This window comes from Myxocyprinus asiaticus, chromosome 44 (genome assembly GCF_019703515.2).
Source record: "Myxocyprinus asiaticus isolate MX2 ecotype Aquarium Trade chromosome 44, UBuf_Myxa_2, whole genome shotgun sequence".
In the NCBI taxonomy this organism is placed as follows: Eukaryota; Metazoa; Chordata; class Actinopteri; order Cypriniformes; family Catostomidae; genus Myxocyprinus; species Myxocyprinus asiaticus.
The window spans coordinates 17,185,001-17,209,095 of NC_059387.1; the positions used below are offsets into that span (position 1 = coordinate 17,185,001).

The 24,095-nt window shown below is 43.2% G+C and overlaps 1 protein-coding gene across 1 annotated transcript in view; it reads right to left on the bottom strand.

Annotated features, from left to right (window-relative positions):
- Positions 1-24,095, bottom strand: part of jph1a (junctophilin 1a) — a 57,268-nt gene that overhangs the window by 14,080 nt on the left and 19,093 nt on the right. Inside the window, exon 3 of the mRNA XM_051686939.1 lies at positions 14,607-14,725. Within this exon, the coding sequence (XP_051542899.1) occupies positions 14,607-14,725 (119 nt within the window). The remainder of the gene's footprint in view (positions 1-14,606; positions 14,726-24,095) is intronic.

Consider the following 24,095-nt stretch of genomic DNA (forward strand, 5'->3'; position numbering starts at 1 on the left):
GCAACTTCGCTGTAAAGCATTCACCTTCAGCAAAAAAGCTCTTCCATTCACACAATCTCATCATTCAACAGAAGCTACCACAGCAGCTCATTTGTTTTAGCAGTACTGACTGCCACCAAGGTAAGTGTTACATTTTTGCTCTTTCTTTCTATGCTCCATTCACCAAAGCAGTTTATAGTGTGAAGTTGCTTCTGCAAACTGGCTGCTTCGGCACCGTATACATGTGAAACAGCCCAGCACTCACTCTGACCATCACACAGCACACCGCAGTTTTACACAGACTCTGTCAGAGCAGACATGAGCCAATTCGGCTCCGCAAGAGACGGATCACGGGCCGCGTCCCAACCCATTCATAATCATTCCACAAACTCGCCTCCTCTCCGCATTCGAGCTCGCTTCGCCGTGCAGCCTCGACAACACGAATCAAGCGCTGCTACAAACCTCCACTCAGCTCTACACTATAACATGTTTTTCCCTCCTCCCGTCAGGACAAACGCTTCATGCAGGTAAATCAATCTATCACTTTATTTTACAGACAGTCTTCTCTACATTTGCCCGAATCTTTGGATCACAAATTTATTTACAAGCTTGACCATACAACTTAATTGCTGCATGATTTTAAAAGCGTGCCACATCTGCCATAATTTTACGCTCCACCCAAGCTTAAAGTAACAGGTTTTAATCAATGCCTAATGACTCTGCTTGGCCCCTTGCTTTATACTCCAATTTTTCAGTATCTGTAGAATTATTACAAGTCATCAATATAAACAAGTTGTTTTATTCACCACACTATGCAAACAGTGCTCTTATAGTATTTATTAAATCCAACTCTCAGGCACAAACTCCCACGATTTCATACATCCTTGTCAAATGAGACGAGTCACCCCATGTCATTTATACAGAGTCATGAAATGACTCGCATTACATTGGGAAACAAATCTACAAAGCTCCAAACTATACGCTTAAGTTAATAAACATCAGACCATGCTATTCATCTGGACACTCCAGATCCAGGTGCCTTCTAATTTCATGACAAACCAACTTTAAATGATGTCGTTCATATGCTCATGCAAACATGTTTCCTGACATCGTTTTTCATGTTCCTGACATTTAATCTTGCAAACAATTAGGTTCAGGCATCCGCAGATGCTATGTTTTCCACATTACCATGTTTTCTATTAGCTCAACATAGCCCTAAGCAGCACAAATGTGCTGCCCAGGTGCCGCAACTGTGGCATCTTTCGGGCCGTACAACTAAACCTCCCACTACACCGTGAACAGTGCAACCCGCTGTCCAAGCGCCACAACTGTAGCGTCTTTCCGGCCATGCAACAAACCCCAACTACACTGCAAACAGCGCACGTGCTTTCCAAGTACCGCAACTGGTCATGTGCCACAACCGCAGCACGTCTTTTAGACCATGTGTCTCAGCCTCCATTGCTCTGTAACCCATATTATGCCACTCATACCAATCACCCACCTAGCAACTGACAACAATCTGGCTGTTGCAGGTCTTACCTAAACAGCTCACCATAAGCCTGCATCTTTGCACCAATCAATTTAATTCGAACATAGCCTAACATATGCCCTCACGTTGAGTGAATTTTTTGCTTATTTGCAGTGTAAACATATAACACGAAAGCAAGGGCTCTTCCTGTTAAACACTGTGCTCGAGGATTCATCCCATTCATCCTACCATCGTATGCCATGCAGGTCACGCTTGCGGATCCAACCGCTCGTAGCTTCAATTGAGCTCAGTAAATTCAGTATAAACATTCTCACACAAATCATATGTTCTCCCATTGAACGCCATGTGATCCCGCACCTGAGGACTCAGCCTGTTCATATCACAAATGCCATTTCCTGACATACGTTCCAGATGCCTTAGTTTTTCCACGCAACCTATTCTCTCTGCTAACATCCATCCCTCTACCCCTTCCTATCCATGGGCCACTACAGTGGATTCCCACGTGAGGTTGCCTCTGCTGGTGAACCCCACTCCAGTCCCATTTCCCTCTTCACTTTATCCCCCTCCCTTCTACCATTTTAATCTCTCCTACTTCGTCCCAAATCCCTCCTCAGCTAACCATAATTAAAGCAGAAAACATTCCAGGCTCAAAAATCCAAATTGCTGACTCTTTCTCGTTTTCCTCCAGAGATCCAGAGTCTTGGCCCTAAAAGAAAACCTGACACCAACCCCAGTTCCTCCCCGTCCAGAACTGAAATTCCTAGAAATCACCATCCCAGACTCCTCCACGCCCCCCAGGACTCCATTCTTCAAGCCATTTCCCCCCGAACCCTACAAACATATCGGACAGCTTGGAAATGCTTCAAAGATTTCCACCTAAAGTACAGCCTGCCATTTCTGGATTTTTCTCTCCTCTCTGTATCCTCCTTTACCTCACAACTCAACAAAACCAAAAACCTTCACCCCGGTACTATTAAAGAGTACCTAAGCATCCATTTCTTCCACAAATTAATTTTTGGAAAAAATAAGCCATCCCCAGATCTCACTCCTTGTCAAGGGCATTCACAGTCCCAAACCACCGGAACTGATACTAGGCTACTCATCATCGACCTGCTCATCTAATGTCCAAATACCCTCCACCAAGGCTACATATCTCCAAACACCTCAAAAACACTAGACGCAATGTCCATCCCTGCCTTCTTCGGCTTCCTTCGATGTTCAGAATGCACTACCATGGAAAAATTTGACCCAAGAATCCATCCCACCATTTCGGACCACCACATCATAGACCATGAGACAATCAGATACCTTATCAAACAGAGTAAAACAGATCAGACCAAAAGAAGGCATCAAGTTTTCATTTTCAACCTGCCCACTCCCATCCAGCCCTTTCAATTACTAGCACTTTACCTCCACTACAGAGGTTCACAATCCAAAAACCCTCTTTACGCACTCTTTGTAGACAACAAAAACCAAGCAGTTTCCCGATTCTCAATCCAAAAACATCTAAAATCTGTTCTGTTTAAATCCGGCATCTCATAAAAACGATATTCAAGCCATTCCTTCCCCATCAGTGCCACAACCACTGCAGCCCAAAAAGGCCTGCCCGAGCATCAAATTTTGTTTACTAGGCCGTTGGTCATCCGACGCTTACCTTAGCTACATTCGTACCAACCATCTTCACAACAAAAACGCTCAACAAGCCCTCATTAGCTAACCACAATTTATTCACGATCATGGGGTTCACCCGTTTGAATATGTGCAAGCTAACTCATGCTAATTTGTATCATGGGCTCCCCCTTCGAAGCACAGCGAGGACTCCCTAATTTCGGATGCAGTGAGGGCACCCACATTGCGTCTGGAGGGGTGCAAGTCGCCTCTTTTCAGGATCCTGCCAGACCGTGGGTGTGACCCCCATGGTAGGGCGTTGCAGACACCTCCAAAACAATCATGCCAAGAGCTCTCCCCGTTCGATCTGCTGTAAGTGATTCCCTGTCCGAACGCAGCGTGAGCCATTCTCATGCATTTGTATCATGGGCTCCCTCGTTCGTGGCTTGGGATGACACCCCCCCCCCCCCCATCGAGGGCCTTTCCCATTCTGCCAAGTCAAAGCAGAATGGGAAGTCTTCTTTGGCACATCTGCCCACCTCACACAAGATAAGCAAGCGACCCCCCCCCCCCCCCCCCCCGCAACTAATTTTTATATTCTTTTGGGGGGCACCAGAGACTTCTCAATATATTTCATCTCATCTCAAACACAAGGATCCGTAGACAACAGCTTGCTGTCTCATGGTATTCGAGCTCAGGTCAAGCCTCGAGCATCGAGCCCTTCGCCCAGGACAGCAAGCGACACATGTTTATACTATCATCTAAACAGGATTACATTAACTTGCGAACTACTTAAATGGAGTTTTATAAACTAGGTTCGGGAGGAGCAAAGTCATTTAATCCGACCAATCACATCACCAGAGTAAGCGTATATAAACAGTTGCTTAAATCTACATGGCATCCCTCCATCTCCCCTTTCTCCTCCTATCTATACTAATAACTAATCTAAATCTGGGGGGGGGGGTATTCATGCTCAGGTCAAGCCTCGAGCCATGAGCAGTTTGCCCAGGACAGCAAGCCACACACGTTTAAACTATCCTCTAAGCAGGATTACATTAACTTGCGAACTACTGAAGAGGTATTTATTTGATTGTCAAGAGGATGGAAAAACCTCATCTTCTGAAGTTGTGACAGAGTTATGTAATTATATCCGGTCCTCTTGTGGATTAGATTATGGAACCTGTGCAATGCATTTATGAAAAAAACATACTGGGCCCTACTTGTTACCTTAAAAGAAGACTTTATAACAACATGATGAGGCATCAAAATGTATAATAAGAACTGTCATGTTGTCATGTGAAATTCAACTCCAAAAAAAAGTGTCGCAATAGAATCACATGGGTTCAAAATCGGCACAAGCCATTTAAACAAGATCTAGAGGCCTCTCTTATGACATGAGAAGGATTATGAAATCTTTTCATCCGCATTTAAGAGACACAACTCAATTACTCCTGACATGAGGGTGGCTGACACTAAAGCTCTACCATTGTTTGTACATGTAACAGATTGCATTCAGATAAACTACGGTTATTAATGTAATACTTTATTCATTAAAACCACACAATGAGGACTTTAAGACAAAACAGCATAATTTTTGTTTATGCATAATTTTCTGTAAAGCTGCTTTAAAACCATGTGTGTCATAGGGCTGGGACGATTCATCGACGTAATCGACGTAATCGATTACAGAAATACGTCGATTTGCATAACATGCGTCGGCGCGTCGCAATGGAGTAATTAAAATGGTAGCGCCCGGTTTAAGCATGGATTCCCCCAAAGAACAAGCTGCAGCTAAAAAAAACTCACCCACAGTCATCTAAAGCTTGGGATTATTTTAGCCAGAGACCCAACAATGTTATGCTGTGTAAGCTATGCAAATTGGAAATGGCTTATCACAGCAGTACAACCGCCATGAACGAACACTTGAAGCAAAAGCATCCCAGAGCACTTTGTCAAGACGGCAGCAAGGCAGCACCGTAAGTCCTGTTTACTTTTTGTCCCCACCCAAGCATGACATATTAGTATTACAACATGTGTTTCTGTTAGTAGTAGTCACTTAAAATGGATTTTCTAAATGTTTCCTCATCGCCCCCATGTTAAAAGTAATTTCTGCACTGCTGCTAACGTTGGGTGACCATACGTCCTCTTTTTCCCGGACATGTCCTCTTTTTCGGACCTTAAAAAAGCATCCGGCCGGGATTTCTAAATTTGCGAAAATGTCAGGGATTTGGCTTTAGTTGCATTATGATGTGCATCTGGTCTAATGCTTCATTGTGTGTGCATGCATATTTGCATTGCTTTAACCCGTCTTTGTAAGTCTCGCCTTCACGCACACCAACTGGTCAATTATAAGAGGCTTGCAGCAACTATTGGCCAAATTCTCCACGAACGTGCGAAGCGCTGTTGTGTTCGGCATCAAACAGTTGCTTGACAGTAGCAGCAAATGCCAGCTGAGTGGAAACAATGCCCTAACGAAAGTGCAAATTTACAAAAGATTTGCGCAAAATTCCCATGCTTTCGTCCAGGTCGAGATCCGTGGGAAGCAGAATGTATGACATGTAAAGCTGGCACTTATGTGTCAGTTGCTAATAAAGGTGCAAGTGATTTAGAAGCACACATTAGCTCTGCGAAGCATAAAGGGTCAGCAAAAGGTGAAAGTTCATCAGGTAAATTAACGGACTACTTTTTGCGACCAGGTAAAATTGTTATCACATTGCTTCATTTTCCATGGCCATTCAAAATAATACTAATAGTTAATGAAGGTACACTTATGACATTAAATATTTTATTTTAGTACATGAACATTCAAAAGAATGTTGGAAATGTTTATTTATTTATATATATTTATGTGTCTTTTTCACTGTATTAAAGTTTGCATTCATAGTAACACTGTTTTGAACCCTGTTCGTCGGACGTACCGGCAGGTGGGGCCTTGCGGCGGGGCGGAGCTCGAGGTGCCACACCATGTTGTGGCCGTGCTGAGTCTAGGGACATCGAAGCACTTACCTGGCTCCTTGTGACCACCCCCGGAACAGCCTGGGACGGGGAAGGAAGAGGCCTGTCCTCGTAACCCGTGGAGACTGCCACATCGGGGGCGGCTGTGTGCCACAGCTGGGAGCTCAGGGGCGGAAAGGCCACCACTGGAGCGCTGATCCTGCAAGAAAAAACACGTGGACGGTAGTCGTGGTGACGACCGTACACACCGGGTATGTGACCCAGGCAGGAAAGAAGCCGCTCTTTTGCTGAACTGTTGGGTACCACAACCACTTGGGCATGCGGCGAAATCAAACAAAAAGGTAACAAAAGATTTTCATCCGGCCCTCCACCGGGGGATGGAGTGGTCTTTTTACCAGCTCCAAGTGAGTGGGTTCTCTCGTCCCTGGGTTGCCCGTCTCAGGGCGCTTTGAGGACCTCCGTGGGTTCTTAGGCGCCGGCTGTGAGACGGGTGGCGTCTGCTTCCTGCGGTGGGCTCCACGCCGGGGCCGGGCCGAAGGGGCGGGCTGCGGTGGAGCCGGTGCAGTCACCGCAGTGGGACGCCCTTGGTGACGAGCAGATGGGGTGCGGGATCTTGAGCCGCGCCGGGGCAGGATGTGCTGGATTGCCACCGTCTGCTGCTTCACCGCCGAGAAATGCTGGGCAAAGTCCTCGACGGTGTCGCCGAATAGGCCAGCCTGGGAAATGGGGGCAGCAAGGAACCGTATCTTGTCGGCCTCGCCCATCTCGACCAGGTTGAGCCAAAGATGGCGCTCCTGGACCACTAGTGTGGCCATCGTCCGCCGGAGAGACCGCGCCGTGACCTCTGTCGCTCAGAGAGCGAGGTTGGTCGCCGATCGCAGTTCCTGCATCAAATCTGGGGCAGAACTACCCTTGTGCAGTTCTTTCAATGCCTTGGCTTGGTGGGCCTGCAGGAGAGCCATGGCGTGCAGGGCAGAGGTGGCTTGTCAAGCAGTGCTGTAGGCTTTAGCCGTCAGGGACGACGTGAGCCTACAGGGCTTGGACGGGAGCTTAGGGCGTCTGCGCCAGGTGGCGGCGCTCTGCGGGCATAGGTGCACCGTGAGCGCCTTATCCACCGGGGGAATCGCCGTATAGCCCCTGGCCGCCCCGCCATCGAGGATAGTGAGAGCGGAGGAACTGCGGAATAAGGGCCGGGCAGTAAAAGGTGCCTCCCACATTTCGTCAGCTCCTCGTGCACTTCCGGGAAGAATGGCACTGGAGCGGGGCGTGGCTGCTTTGAGCGGCGCTGCGAGCCCAGGAACCAATCATCAAGCCGCAAGGGTTCAGGGGAGAGCGGAGGGTTCCACTCTAACCCGACAATCGCGGCCGCCCGGGAAAGCATGTCCGTCATCTCGGCATCGGCCTGTGACTGGGCAAGCTGCTGAGGCTTCTGCGTCCAACTGGACAAGCCCGCTCTCCAATGCTGCGCTCGAGAGCACATCATTTTCACGGGCTCCGAACAAGAAGCCAGACTCACCGTGAGACGAGCCGGCGGACTCATCCGGAAGCCCGATTGGGGCAGACGAGCGTGCTGGGGAATGGGAGGTCCGCGGGGGGATACCTGGTGGAGACGATCCCATTGGAGTCCCCAAATCGCCCCCAGTGCTGGCCGCGCTGGCCTCATACCCGTAGGTAGAAGGACCGAGGCGGGGAGCCGCTGGGGTGGCTTGCTTTTGTGACCGCAATGTTGCCATGGTCATGTTCTCGCAATGAGAACATGAACCATCCACAAACGCTGCCTCCATGTGGGTCGTGCCCAGACACGAAAGACAGCGATCATGACCATCCGAAGTTGAGAGATAATGACCGCAACCAGGAATAACACACAATCTGAAAGGCATCTTTAAAAAGACGCATCTTTAAAAAGACGTTCCGTGTGTGCCGCTCTTTTAGAGAAATATATAATCTTTTAGAGGAGAAAAAAGCTCTTTCAGAAAATATACTCTCTTGTTTTCTGCCAAAGCGCCCAGGGGCGTTCTCTACAGTGCACCAGTGCAGAGGAGGGAGAAGCCGCTGAAATGTGCCGTCAGATCCAGCAGAGATGAATGAACAGTAGAATTCAGCTCGATGAGCATGACCGTTCGGCTCCAAAGAGAAAATCTGAATGAGTGGTTGCACACCAGCTCCTTTTATACCTGTATGTCCGGGGGAGTGGCATGCAAATACCACTCGCCAATTTTCATTGGCCTTTTATCAAAGACCAGAGGTGTCTCGGGCTCCCAAGAGTGACCCCTAGTGTCACTACATCGACACAACGTCGAGTGAGTGACAGATAGGGAACTAAGACTTCTATTAAGTATGAATAAAAACTTTAGTACATGCTTTTTTTTTTTTTTTTAATGTATTTATTTTTTCAATTTTCGTAGCCCCAATGCATTTCCAAAGCATACATACTTATTCAAGCACAAAGGCTTATGGGAATTTTACCATCATAACCTACAATGCAGTGCTATACTGTTATTTTACTGTGTACAGGATTTTATTTTATTTTTTTCATAAAAAATATACTGTTCAATCCTGGCAACATTTTACATTTAATATGTACATTGCAGGTGTACACATACAGGTTGATTTATACTTTTTTAATTTGACTTCTCATTAGACAGACAAGTGAAGGCTGATGTGAGATGATAAAGAACAGAGTAGTTGGTCAGAAACATCATAAACTGGATGCTGCACACTGGTTGTGGTTGAGGAGAGTCCCATGTTCACTGTGTAAAGCACTTTGAGTGTAGTGTCAGAAAAGCGCTATATAAATGTAACGTCCATTCATTCATTCATACCCTGTAATGGCTAGTAGGCATTGTACATGTGTGCTACTGTATGTCTTATTGTATAAGGCTTCCAAAGCATCAGCTTCTAACGCAGCTTCGAAGTTACCTTCTTGAAAAGGAAGGTCTCGGTTACTTGTAACCTTGGTTCCCTGAAAGGAGAGAACGAGACACTGTGTAGGGGCAAGTTGTCACATGTGTTTTAAATGTTATAAACTTCTATAATTTATTAATTACAATATTTTCTATCCAAAACAATAATTTTATATTTCTGTACTTTACCTTTTAATTATTATTATTATTATTATTATTATTATTATTACTATTTGCTGTTTTGTGTTTTAGAATTTTTTTACTCTTGTTTTACTCACCCATATAGTGTGATGGGGCATGCTGTTACAAGATGTGAACTTGTGTTCAATAAAGAGTATATATTTTTTTTGTGGGCAATGATTTTGAATGTTCAAAAGCTTTTTGGTGATGAAGACTTTAAGGTACATGGCTATATAGAAACTGACTTTCAATAATAAACCTATCCTGAGAAACATTCACTGGAGTAAAAAGTGTGACGACTAGTCCCATTCTCCCCTATAAGAGAGGCAGAGAGAGATTGTTGGGGGGATGGGGGTCATGGGGTCAGGGTAGGACCTGATCTCTGTGCACCTTGCATTGAGGAGATGAGCAGTGACAGAGTGATTTAAAGGGAGGTGGGCAGAGGAGGTGCAGTCAAGGGTTCAAAAGTCTGACTGAAGGAATGGACAGCTGCGGTGAGAGCCCTGTCATTCCAGCTCCTGACCATTTCAACTATCCCTATGTTAGCTCCCAGTAAAGGACACACTCGCTCCAAATATAGCGCAATTAATGTCACTCTTTAAACCTTGTTGCGTGGGTGATTTCAGATGGGGCCTTATGCCATTGACAGTGCAGCATTCTTTCATGATGTGTTACAAAGGCATACTGTACTTTACCTCTGCTCTAATCTGCCATAAGCCAGAAATGTCAATTACGAGTGTGAGTGTTTACTATACTATGCTAATGAGAGAACAAGGCAAAGCTAGGGATAAGGCAGATAAGGCCAGATCATATCAGAAAGCCACTTTGTTTTCATATTAAATTTGAGTTCTAATGAGTCGAGTTCCAAGCCGTCCAGCTGTTATAGGGTACACACACCTGTGAACGCACATCAATTTAGTTCTATATCAAAGGGATAGTTCACCCAAAAATGAAAATTCTCTCATCATTTACTCACCCTCATGCCATCGCAGATGTGTATGACTTTGGGGTTTCTGAAGGTTGAAGCATCCAGGATACACACACCAAACTACCATTTTGAACAATACACTTATACAAATACAAATTTAAAGCAAAGACAATTAAACTTTTGTACAGCGCTCCTCCTGTAAACAATGACGCGCTTCCTGCCTCCTCCTCCACGCGTGACCTTACCAACGAGCTTACTTCATCCCTCTCATGAGCACACATCACAGAGATGTATGGAAGCAAACATTTGTAGTTAAAAAGTATATAAGTATTGTTTTGTTTCTAAAAATAATCAATCGTTTGGGTTCAGAAGAACTTTATCTGTCAACTGGAGTTGTGTGGATTATTTTGATGCATCCTAAATATGCATTTTGGACCGTCAAATGGAGTATATTCACTTGCATTGTTTAGAGGAGGAGGCCTGAAATGAAATCCTAAAAGTCATAAATTCTGTTTTGATGAAGAAAGAAACTAAGATACATCTTGGATGGCCTGAGGGTGAGTAAATTAACAGCAAATTTTCATTTTTGGGTCAACTATTCCTTTAAATATTGATCTGTTTCTCACCTACACCGATCAGATCACTTCAGAAGACGTGGATTTAACCAATGGACTCTTATGGATTACTTCAATGTTGCCTTTATGTGCTTTTTGGACCTTCTGAGTTCTGGCCACCAATCCCTTGCATTGTGAGGACCAACAGAGCTGAGATATTCTTCTAAAAATCTTCATTTGTGTTTTGAAGAAGAAAGAAAGTCATACACATCTGGGATGGCATGAAGGTGAGTAAATGATGACAGAATTTTCACTTTTGGGTGAACTATCCCTAGCATGTTTCATCGCTGCTTAGCAACTGTAAACAGCCTACTGTTTGGCTAATGAACAATATTTATTTGGCAAAATAACTGTTTATTCTGATTATTAATCTGATCAATAAATCCTATTTATTGTATTTTTACACTTACACATTGCTGTTGCCATAGTTTTATCAAAGCAATACACCACTCAAGGCTGTGTGTTACAGTAATTTTACCACGGTTAAAGGGTTTTTTCATGTTGCTCATCCTTATAAATACCCCTTATCCATTGTAAAATCACTGCAATGCACAGCATTTTCAACATGATCACACTGGAAATCAGCATGCTGCTTCCAAGTGTTCAAGTACCCTGAAAGTGACCCCATTTTTGCATCAGTTCAATCTTGTTCATGTTTCTCTGTGGCGCTACTGATTATGTGTTGTGCAAACAATCTCTGAGGCATGGGTTCTGGTCCTTTGGAAACCAGGAAACAATCATGTTCACTCTGAGACACAAATCTACAGTATATGACATCACAGCACTATTTGACCTCATCCAGAGCATTTGTTAAAGGTAAAATCCATCACGATTAGAACAAGTGCAAGTGCCACTCCAGAAACGATCTCTGATGTTAAAAAATGTTAAAAAGTTTATTGTTCCAGTTATAGATCTGCAGAAGGCTATGCACCAGGCCCCTTGTGAGTTTGACCTTTCTCCCTTGACCTCCCTCTGTTCACAAGCTGAAATTTAAGGGAGTGCCTCTTTTGACAGTGTTTGATGTTGCACTAAAATTTTTCTTTAACTGGTTGCAGTGTTGGTTCAAGATACTGTATATAGTAGGCTTTGTGTGAGTGTCTATTTGGAAAGATTAAGAAAATGGGCTAAATGATAAAGGGGTTATTGTTTACATTAAACAACGTTTGTCAAATATAAAAGCTACAAATTAGCATGGCTATACATATCACTAAGGAAATATGGTACAGTTTCAAATATTTTCAAATGACTCATCAAAATCTATCACCAAATGATCAATCCGTTAAAAATGACGAGACATTTTTCATCAATGTCAAAACTTAAGGAAACATACTGCATATTACAGTTGTAAAAGGAACCTAGCCTATAAATCAACACATTTACACAGGAATGCCAACAGACTTTGTAGATATGTGAGTGTCTGGCTAGTTTGCATTTGTAGTAGGTGGGGCATTTATTGGAATCATCTTAAATAACCACATGGTTCTGACCTCAACAAGTGTGTTAGTCATTAAATACAGTGGCAACTATTATAGGTTCATTAACAAATTACAGTATATTCTTGGATTAATCTTAACCTGGATAAAATTTTAAGATGTGCTACTATCAAACTAAAAAGGCAAATTAACCTGTCTATTTAAATTAATCTAGTTTGATACATCATGTCATGGGTATCTGCAGTTCAGTGAATCAACAAAAAATGGTTCCTTGCCATTTACATATTAATGTGTTTTTTTATTCTACACAGGATACTCGATAGATTTTAGTGCTCCTGTTGCACTTACAGAGTGCTTTCTATGGGCTATACAATAAGAATGGTATTCAATAGATGCAATCTTACATTACAAATTCTTACAAAACCAGTTTTACTTCTGAACAGGCCGGAATACGGCAGTGTGTTTAAACAGTCGGGCATTCGATTTCACAAACAATGGATTATAGTTTATTATAATCATAGAGGGGGTAGATTAAGTCACTAAGACAGCAAAAATAGCAAAAAATAGAGTAAGCCTTAGCTCTGTGATATCTCCCTAATGGTGCTTGAATAGCTCTCACAGGTAACTATATTAAAGTCACATGGGGGATCACCGAATACCCCCTGGCCGCTCCACCATCAAGGGTAGTGAGAGTGGGGGAGCTGAAAGACTGGGACCAGGCAGTAAAAGGTGCCTCCCACGATCTTGTCAGCTCCTCATGCACTTCCGCAAAGAAAGGAACTGGGGCCCAGGAGCCCAGGAACCAATTGTCGAGCCGCGAGGGTTCAGGGGAGAGTGGAGGGTTCCACTCTAGCCCGACGCTCGTGGCTGCCCGGGAAAGTATGTCCATCATTTCCGCGTCGGCCTGGGACTGGGCGACCATTCCCGAAGGAGGAAGCCCATTCGAAGCCTCTAGAATGAAAATATACTCTTTTTTTAGAATATACTCTCTTGTTGTTCTGCCGAAGCACCCAGGGGCGTTCTCTGCACTCCACAGGTGCAGAGGGTGCAGAAGCCGCTGAAATGCGCCGTAAATTCCAGCAGATGAGGTGAATGAACTCGCTGATGAATTCAGCTTCAATGAATAGAACCACTTGGTTCTGTAGAGAAAATCTGAGTGAGTGGTTGCATACCAGCTCCTTTTATACCCGTATGTCCAGGGGAGTGGCATGCAAATTCCACTCGCCAATTCCCATTGGCCTTTTTTCAAAAAAGAAGAGGTGTTTGGGGTTCCCAAGAGTGACCCCTAGTGTCACAACATCAACACAACGTCGAGTGAGTGACAGATAGGGAACATGCGTTTGATACTTCGTTCAACTCTACGCAAGGTTGTGGTATTTAAGTCCTGCATAAGTCACCAGAGAGAAAGAAGTCTGTCATTTCACTGGAAGATCGAGTTATTATATTTTGATTAAAGATTACAATGTAAAAATAAATATAAAGCATATGCATGGATGAATCATTCACAATAAGATTAATAACATGCATTTAGAAAATGAATTTTCATTTCATGCTGACTTTAATTTGCACAGTCACATCCAGTCCAACATAAGCCTCTCTCTTCTCTAGAAGGTGATTTCCAGTTATAGATCTGCAGAAGGCTATGTACTAGGCCCCTTGTGAGTTTGACCTTTCTTCCATGACCTCCCTCTGTTCACTTGGCAGAAGTTTGTTGGTGGTTTGGGTGGAGCTTGATTCTGAAAACTGAGAGGTGTTTCTGGGACCCTTTCCATAAGAGGTGAGATGCACAATAGAGCTGTAACTTCAAATGCCCACTTCTTATCTGAATCCACTTACTGATTACAATGTGCTGTACGCACGCCACACTTCACAAGTCTTACATTCTTTATCCAGAGAACATTCTCTGTTTGATACGGACACCAGCACTTGAACATTCCTTGGCTGCTGTCTGAATTATTCCCAAAGGAGACTGTAGTAGTCTCTCAGGAGTTGTTAATGAGTATGCGGCTGTGAAAGGCTACAGTTGCTATCAATAAGGGATTAGAAGATACAAAAAATTCTGGCCTATACTGTTAATCCGATTATAATTTTTATGGCAAATAACCAAAAATCTACAGTATTTTGTATAAAATACAAAATAAACCACGATAAAATGTGAAATTAAAATGAAATCAAAATAAATTAAAAAAATTAAACAAACATTTTAATGTACATTATGAAATATGAATAGCTTAATTTAGAGAATAAAAGTCCTTATTATGATAAAGGTCATTTGGTGCACCAGCATAGCCATGCTGTTCAGTGCATTTTGCTTTTGAATGCTGGTCCCCAGCATGGGATGGAGGTGTACTGGTGTCTCACGCAGGCCTCTTAACTACCTTAACCAGCAACTCATCATTGGTCAGCTGAGTTTTGCTGGTGACCAGCCTTGCTGCTAGTTTCAGCAGGAAAATCTTAGTTTGAGTGAGTGTGTTTTTGCTTTTCAGAAATTATCTTTGTTGATTTATGTAACTGTACCTGGTTGATGGAAGCTGGGAGATAATTCACGGGCCACAGCTCTGGCAATGTCCGATTCCTGACAGGCTGCAAGTGCGGCCTGGTCTGCAGCTTCACTCTTAGTTCTAGCATGGGCTGTCCTGCACACACATACAATTACAAGTAATAACATGAGTCACCGTTTTCTCAGTATTCAACCGTAGCATCCAATTACACAAATCACATAAACAGGAAGTGGTTTGTAAAAGTCAAGTGTAATTCTTAAAAAAATGAAGTAAATAAAGTAATAAAATACAGTAATTGTGTAATGCAGCATATAAGCCTATATTTTTCAAGTAAATACACACTAGGGGCAGAAATTTACCAAAGTTCACAGCAAAAATTCTACCAAAATTAAAAAATGTGGGGGCCAAAATAAAGCATATGTCAAATGTTTTTTTTCAGAGATGATAAAAATGAAAAATAATAAATAAAAAATTAGTCTAAAACACACGAGTCAAGTTCCTTTGGTTTACTTTATTTTTTTAAACATAAAAAATGTCAAGAGTCAAAGTTATTAAAATTCTTTGCAGCTTAAATACACATGAGTGTACTTAATCACTTATTAAAAAAAAAAAAGTTTTCAACTTTAAACTTCAACCATTTTAACCGATTAATCTGAACTGAAAGAAATGTTTGTATTTTACATACATTTAAAAAAATAATAATTATATGGTTTGAAAAAAGCCCTCATTAGAAGCTCTTTTCGTTTTCTTGCATGTATACACTACCGTTCAAAAGTTTAGGGTCACTTAATCGTTCTTTCTTTATTTAAATTTTCTTCACATTTTAGAATAATAGTAAAGTCATCACAACTATGGAATAATAGAAATGGAAATATGGGAATTATGTTGCGACTAAAAAAATCCAAAATAAATCAAAACTGTGTTATATTTTAGCAATGGCGGACTGGCCCTTGGGAGAACCGGGACTTTTCCCGGTGGGCCGGCCGCGAAATGGGGCCGCCGCATTATGCAGAGCGTGCCACAAAACGGCTGGTCAACAACTTCTGGGCCAGTTTCTATAAAATCCCGGGCCGAATTTTCTTCCCAGTCCACCCCTGTATTTTAGCATCTTCAAAGTGGCCACAATTTGCCTAGATTTTGCAGAAATGTACTCTTGGCATTTTCTCAACCAACTTCTTGAGGTATCACCCTGGGATGCTTTTTAAACAGTATTGAAGGAGTTCCCATCTATGTTGGGCACTTAGTGGCTGCTTTTCTTAATTATTCGGTCCAAGTCATCCATTTCAAAAACTTCTTTTTTTTTAAATAAAAAGTTAGTTTTGTAATTAAATAAATTAATATGTTGGTACAATTATATTTTTGTCTACAAAACTAATTTCAAACTTTTAAGCATACGCCTTCAGATCAAAAGGTTTTTAAGATCATGAGAAACATTTCAGGCAAGTGACCCCAAACTTTTGAACGGTAGTGTATGTGTATATTTGAGTTGTTTGCCAAATGCTCGTATTTGTGATTTGGTCACTGAAACGAGGATGCATAAACTCTTGTATTGATGTGGTCTGCCTTAAGCTGTGTACAGGGAGGGAGACAGACGGGGACAGTATGTATGTGCACATGTGTGCGTGTGTGCCTCTGCATGTGTGTTTGTGTGTGCATGGTGGAGGATTCCTTTGCCTGTAAAGCGCTATAGGGGTGTGCTGACCCCCCCCCCCCATGTTTGTCAAATCCAAATCCTGCTTTTACAAATGGATGGGAACAAAGCGTTTAATCCTGTCAGAGGGTACAGACCACAGCAACACTCGCCTCTCAGTGTACAGACGACAAGCATGGGGAAAAAAATACTGCTGAGTAGGGCTGGGTGATAGGAAGATGTAATTGGATATTGACAATGTCTTACAAAGATTCCGATGCCGATTGCGAACAGACATGATCGACAATATTGGGAAATGGCAAAACCATGAATCTGGGAAGTCTCCAAATATACTAAACAGTGGCCCGGGTGTGAAACTAGCCACCCGCAAAACGCGACCAGTCATCTCACCCCGGTTACTTGTGGAGACCACCTCTCACCGTCTCAACTCACAGATGTTGCCAAGTTGCAGAAAGAGTTTGCTGATGTGTTCTCACCTCTACCTGGTCGTACAAACCTCATACAGCACCATATCAAGACTACACCTGGGGTAGTGGTATGTACTCATCCCTACCGACTTCCCAACCACAAGAAAAAAGTGGTACGGGAAGAGGTGGATGCAATGCTTGAAATGGGAGTAATAGAAGATTCCAACAGTGACTGGTCCAGCACGGTAGTGCTGGTTCCTAAGAGTGACGGGTCGGTCCAGTTCTGCATGGATTATCGAATGGAAGACACGGTGTCTAAATTTTATGCACACCCAATGCCTTGTATTCATGAACTGCTCGATCGATTAGGCATAGCTTGTTTTTATTTGACACTGGATTTGACAAAGGGCTATTGGCAAATCCCCTTAACCCCAATATCCTGTGAGAAAACGGCCTTCTCCACATGCTTCCATTTGGTTTGTTTGGGGGCCCCGGCTATGTTCCAGCAGCTCATGGACCGAATCTTCAGACCGCACAGTGCTTATGCCACTGCCAATCTAGACAATATAATTATTTACAGTAATGATTGGCAGCGGCACCTGCAACATCTGCGGGCTGTCCTGAGATCGTTGAGGCGAATGGGGCTCACGGCAAACCCTAAGAGATGCACAATTGGGCGGGTGGAGGTACGGTATCTAGGCTTCAACTTGGGTCACGGGCAGGTGTGGCCCGAAATTGATAAAACCGCAGCGACTGCAGCCTCCCTGAGACCTAAGACCAAAAAGGAGGTAAGACAGTTCCTGAGGCTGGCTATTATCGTAGGTTTGTACCTAACTAGGTAACTGTTCCTAATAGTGGACGGAACAGTGTCAAAAGGCGTTTCAAATCAAATCAAAACAAATCAAATCATTTTTATTGTCACACAACCATATACACAAGTGCAATAGTGTGTGAAATTCGTGGGTGCAGTTCCGAGCAACATAGCAGTCGTGACAGTGATAAGACATATACCAATTTACAATAAACATCAGATTAACACAACACAATTAAAGTCTAAAATACACATAATTACACACAACACAATATACAAATAATAACATACACTGTACAGTATACAATACACACAATATAGAATACACATTATACAATAAAAAAGTATATATAGTATATATAGAATGTACAGTAGGTTGTATTGTACTGTATTGACATTCAGGCTGTCGGCTGATAGTAAGTTGTTAAGAGAGAATCTAATATAATAATAATATAATTTATGACAGTCCGGTGTGAGATATAAGAGTAAGAGTAATAAAGTGCAGTGCTGATGTATTTTGATCGTGGGAGATCAAGAGTTCAAAAGTCTGATTGCTTGGGGGAAGAAGCTATCATGAAGTCGGCTGGTGCGGGTCCTGATGGTAGCAGTGAGAACAGCCCATGACTCGGGTGGCTGGAGTCTCTGATGATCCTCTGAGCTTTTTTCATACACCGCCTGGTATATATGTCCTGGAGTGAGGGAAGCTCACCTCCGATGATGTGTCTGGTAGTTCGCACCACCCTTTGCAGGGCTTTGCGGTTGTGGGCGGTGCTATTGCCGTACCAGGCGGAGATGCAGCCAGTCAGGATGCTCTCTACAGTGCAGGTGTAGAACCGTGTGAGGATGTGGCAGTTCATTCCAAACTTCCTCAGCTGTCTCAGGAAGAAGAGGTGCTGATGAGCCTTCTTCACAATGGCCTCAGTGTGGACAGACCATGTGAGTTCCTCAGTGATGTGGACACCCAGGAACTTGAAGCTGCTGACTCTCTCCACTAGTGCTCCATTGATGGTGATGGGGCTGTGTTCCCTGCCTTTTCTTCTGAAGTCCACCACAAGTTCCTTTGTCTTACTGAGGTTGAGGGAGAAGTTGTGCTCCTGACACCAGTGTGTCAGAGTGTGCACCTCCTCTCTGTAGGCTGTTTCATCATTGTCAGTGATCAGACCTACCACCATCGTATCGTCAGCAAACTTAATGATGGCATTGGAGCTGTGTGTTGCCACACAGTCATGTGTGTACAGGGAATACAGGAGTGGGCTGAGAACACAGCCCTGCGGGGCTCCAGTGTTGAGGGTCAGTGATGAGGAGATGTTGCTGCCTATTCTAACCACCTGGTGTCTGCTTGACAGGAAGTCCAGGATCCAGCTGCACAGTGAGCTGTTTAAGCCCAGAGCCCGGAGTTTCTCATCAAGCTTGGAGGGCACTATGGTGTTGAATGCTGAGCTGTAGTCTACAAACAGCATTCTCACATAAGTCTTCTTTTTTTCCAGGTGGGAGAGAGCAGTGTGTATTGTAGATGCAATGGCATCATCAGTGGAGTGGTTGTTGCGGTAAGCAAACTGCAATGGGTCCAGTGAGAGAGGCAGCACAGAGCAGATGTAATCTCTGTTTAGTCTCTCAAAGCATTTGCTGATGATGGGGGTCAGAGCAACAGGACGCCAGTCATTTAAGCAAGTGATTTTGGATTGCTTTGGTACAGGCACAATGGTGGATGTTTTAAAGCATGTGGGGACTACACACAAGGAGAGGGAAAGGTTGAAAATGTCCGTAAAAACACCAGCCAGTTGGTGCGCATGCTCTGATGACACGGCCCGGAATGCCGTCTGGACCCGCGGCTTTGCGGATATTCACCCGTCGGAAGGATCGGGTTATATCCGCTACAGAGACGGAAAGTGAACTAACCTCTGTAGCTTCGGCCACGAGAGCGCTCTCCACGAGGGCGGTGTTATTTCCCTCAAAACGAGCATAAAAAGAATTTAGCTCATCTGGGAGAGAAGCAGCGGTGTTCACTGCAGAGTTTTTATTCCCTTTAAAGTCCGTGATGATATTAATTCCCTGCCACATGCTTCTAGAGTTGGTGGTGTTAAACTGTCCTTCAGTCTTGTTCCTGTACTGGCGTTTGGCTGCTCTGATAGTTTTGCGGAGTGCATAACTGGCTTGTTTATGCTCCTCTGCATTCCCGGAATTAAAAGCGGAGGTCCGCACATTAAGTGCCGCGCGATCGCTATTAATCCATGAATTCTGGTTTAGATAGATCCGTATTGTTTTGGTCGGAACGACGTCCTCTACGCACTTTCTGATGAAACACGTTACGCTATCAGCGTAAAGCTCGATGTTGTCATCAGAGGCGGACCGGAACATCTCCCAGTCCGCGTGATCAAAACAGTCTTGTAGTGTAGAGTCTGATTGGTCTGACCAGCACTGGATCGTTCTGAGGGTGGGTGCTTCCTGTTTCTGCCTGTAAGTGGGCAGAAGCAGAATGGAAGAGTGGTCCGATTTGCCAAATGGTGGGCAGGGGAGGGATTTGTAGCCATCCCGGAAGGCAGAGTAGCAATGGTCCAAAACCCGGTCCCCTCGTGTGTTGAAACTGATGTGTTGGTGGTATTTTGGTGCAACTGATTTGAAGTCCCCGGTCACAATGAACGCGGCCTCAGGATGCGCGGTTTTCTGTTTGCTTATAATCCCGTACAGTTCCTTGAGTGCCCGGTTTGTGGCGGGATGTACACAGCAGTGATAATGACTATTGTGAATTCCCTCGGTAGCCAGAATGGTCGACACAGAAGCATGAGAAATTCCAGATCAGGAGAGCAGAAAGACTTGATAGAATGTACGTTCCTCTGATCACACCAGGATTTGTTGATCATAAAACATACACCACCATCTCTGCTTTTACCTGAGAGGTCTTTCGCTCTATCCGCTTGGTGCACAGAGAACCCCGCGGGTTCAATGGCTGAGTCTGGAATCTCCGCAGACATCCAAGTTTCTGTAAGGCAGATAATGCAGCAGTCCCTCATCTCTCGTTGGAAAGAAATCCGCGTTTTCAGCTCGCAGAGCTGGTTATCCAGAGACTGAACATTTGCCAGTAGAATACATTGAGGGTCAGCATTGAGGAATTTGAAGTCCGGTTTACGGTGTGTAATTGCTGAACCAATGTCCAAAAGTGTTTGTCTGTCATAGACAATAAGGCAGATGACATCCAAGACAAAAAACATAAGAATTGTAAACAAAACAAACAAAACACTACCATGTTGTGTCGGAGCTCGCAACGCAGCAGCCATACTTGGCGCCATCTTGAGTTTACATGATGAGTTTATGCAGGTGAAAGCTGTAATTAGTCAGAAGCTCTCTTTGAGAGAGACTAAGTACAGCACTGTTGAGAAGGAATGTTTGGCCATTAAGTGGGCAGTCCTCACTCTCCGATACTACCTGCTTGGCGGGCCTTCACCCTCCAGTGCTTCTCGCTCCAGTGGCTCCACCGCATGAAGGATACCAACGCACGGATCACCCATTGGTATCTGGTGTTACAGCCTTTTAAGTCCCGGGGCACAGATGGCTGTTGCAGATTTCCTCTCTAGAAGGGGGGGGGGCGTGCGAGGGCGTGGTTGAGCATCCAGGGAGAGGGGAAGTGGTAAGGATTCATCCCTGGGTGATAATTAAGTCTAACAGCTGTTTCTTGTTGCAGTAATTCGGGACGAGCCCACGCCAGAGCTCCTGGAGAGGGAGAGATACAATGCAAACCCCGAGACTGTGCTGTTTATGTTGGACATTGAGAGTGCACTGAAAAGCAAGTTTGAGTTTACAAAAATAAATTACCTGTTGAAATTGGAATATTGCCTGTCTCCCGCTTCCTCATTTGGGGGTGAACAAGAGCCTTGTCACACACACATTTGGCAGCATTATTTAGGCTTATTTATTTTGATTATTATTGTCTTTACATTTATAATTGTCTTTAGTTCTTAATTTGTAGGCTATTAGTAATTTTCCATCTGTGTTGACGGATGATTGCGTGATGGCAAATGGGGCCTTGGAGACGGTAAATGTTTGGATTTGAAGAGGTGGTTAAATAAGATATTTTTTTGCTTAAAGTACAATTTGAATTGATTGTTTATGTTTTTCGTGTTTCAATAAATGAATACAATTTTTAAAGCAAAAAACAGTAAAACAAATTCACCGACCCTCGGCAGGGGGGTTGATGATGTAATCGGATATCGCGATATTTTTTAAGGCAATTGTCGCAAAAATATTTTTTACATATTGCCCAGCCCTACTGCTGAGATCTGCTAAGACAACACTATCTATTTCTTGAAAATAAATCCTTTCCATTACTAGATAAGGATACCACTGCTGTAATGATACATTCAAAGATATCCAGAGAAAAGATGTATTGCTCAAAGGGGCATTTAGGGGCAGTGGTGGCTCAGCGGTTAAGGCTTTGGGTTACTGATCAGAAGGTTGGGGGTCCAAGATGCCACTGTTGGGCCCTTGAGCAAGGCCCTTGACCCTATCTGCTCCAGGGGTGCCATATCATGGCTGACCCTGCACTCTGACCCCAGCTTAACTGGGATATGTGAAAAAAAGAATTTCACTGTATATGTGCAAATGTGTGATAATAAAATGTTAATTATAATTAATTACAAAGGATGCTCATTCACACACCGTAAAATGTCACTGTACTGTAAGGAGCTATTTCTACCTGACCCAACCCCTTAAATGTATTTTGTTGGTGTTATGTATTCAGGTTGATATAGTGATATTAAATATGTTTTAATATATTTAACATTAATTTGAAGTAAACCAGGTAGTTTAGACGTTACCACATGAAGCACATTTTTAGGTTAATATTTTTTTAGACTGTGAAAAAAAACAAACAAAAACAAAATCAGGTAAAAATGTGCATTGCTTCAAGCGGTAATTAAAGTCAAAACAAATTATTTAATTAGGTTACACCCAAAAAAATGTTATAGGTTAGATGACGTAGAAATAGATCCTTTAGGTAACAATTGCAGGTTACCACTTTTTTTTTTTTTTTTTTTTTTTTTTTGTGTAGCAGAGGAAATTTATTGTGCTCAGTAATGCTTCATTTAAATATCTTTGTCTCAGCTGTTTTTCCTAAAATTAGGAGAAATAAAAATAGACGCAAATGAGGCAATTATTGAAATTATGTGTTTAGAGTACAATGAAATGCACAACTCATAAATTTGTCTGGAAATGTATAAAGACTGAAAGCTCTGACTTTTGATTGCAGTCTTTGATATCTTGGCAAATCAGAGCACAGTTTGAAATGTTTTTGAAATCTTGTGAGATTACTGGTATATTTTTGTCAGGAAAATCAGATTTTTTAAAATAAAAATTAGAGAAGGAAGAGACTCAAGTAAAAGTCTCTATATGCTCTCCCTTTAATCTATTTTAGATTAGATCTAATTTGTATCTTTATTTAATCTAAATGAATCATTGCTATGTGGGAAGAACAATTAAGAAATTAAGATCACATTTATGATTTTATTCTCCTATGTGTACATTTTAACCAAGTTCTTACTGAACACAATTATCACCAGAAACCATCATGAAGTTATCTTAACACCACATCACAAAAAAAAATCAACAGTCTGTGGTGTTTTGGGATCATGACGGGCTTTGTCTCTGGGTGGCTTTAATGAAGTACGCATCGTGCTGAGACACAAGCTTATGGATGGAAATCAAGAGGTGACCTGCTTCTCAAATCCCTTCAAAACCCCCAACATGCTGCAAAACACACACTGTTTTCATCTTCTCACAGAACTGCCAGATTGTGTCTGTGCAGTGTAAGCATTAGGCATCGGCTGGGGATTTTTACTGTTGTTCCAGGGCTATTACGATAACTATTACGCAATCCGGCATCAAAATCACAAAAATAAATGCTCTAAAATGCCGGGGATTATTTTAATTCAGTGCTTCTGGTAGAAACTGCCTCCAAATATGAGAAAAGTCCAAAGAGGTGCAAAGCAGAATAGGGTCTAATAGGACTCTTCCAGCTTGCATAGCACTTTCCATAGAAACACGACTTTAGTGCCTTAAATAGTACCAATCAGCTCTATCCAGTGATCAAGATGGATTGAGATGTTTATGACTTCTTTAGACCCTTCTTGGACAAAGTGGAGGTCTGTTTTAATTATTAACCATGATCTCAATATATTTAAAATGCAAGAGGCCAGATGTTTTGGGATAGTCTGGCTGCCTGGTCAAAAAATAGCATATCATGGGGACAAAGAGGTGCATTCTGCCGATCCTCATATTCTGACACACATGCATCTCTATTACTGATGGTTACATAATAACGATCATTGTGGTGTACTCATGTAGACAGTGTGAAGGAAGTGATGAAGTGTGAGGAGGTTGCAAATAGCTCTATCTGGGGGTTATGAAAGCTGTGGGGTTATGGAGGCAAATCAACAGGATGTTTAATCATATGGCCTTCATTTTAAAACTCAATAAGCAAACCCACACTGACCCTCCAACACTGATAAAGTGTGATGATGTTCTTGAACAGTGATTCCCAACTGGGCATATCCTCACCCCAGGGGATGCGTAAGCAGGTTGCAGGGTGTGACGAGGAGGTGGGCATGGCGGGCTGTGAGGCTGCAAGGCCGGCGCTGAATCAGC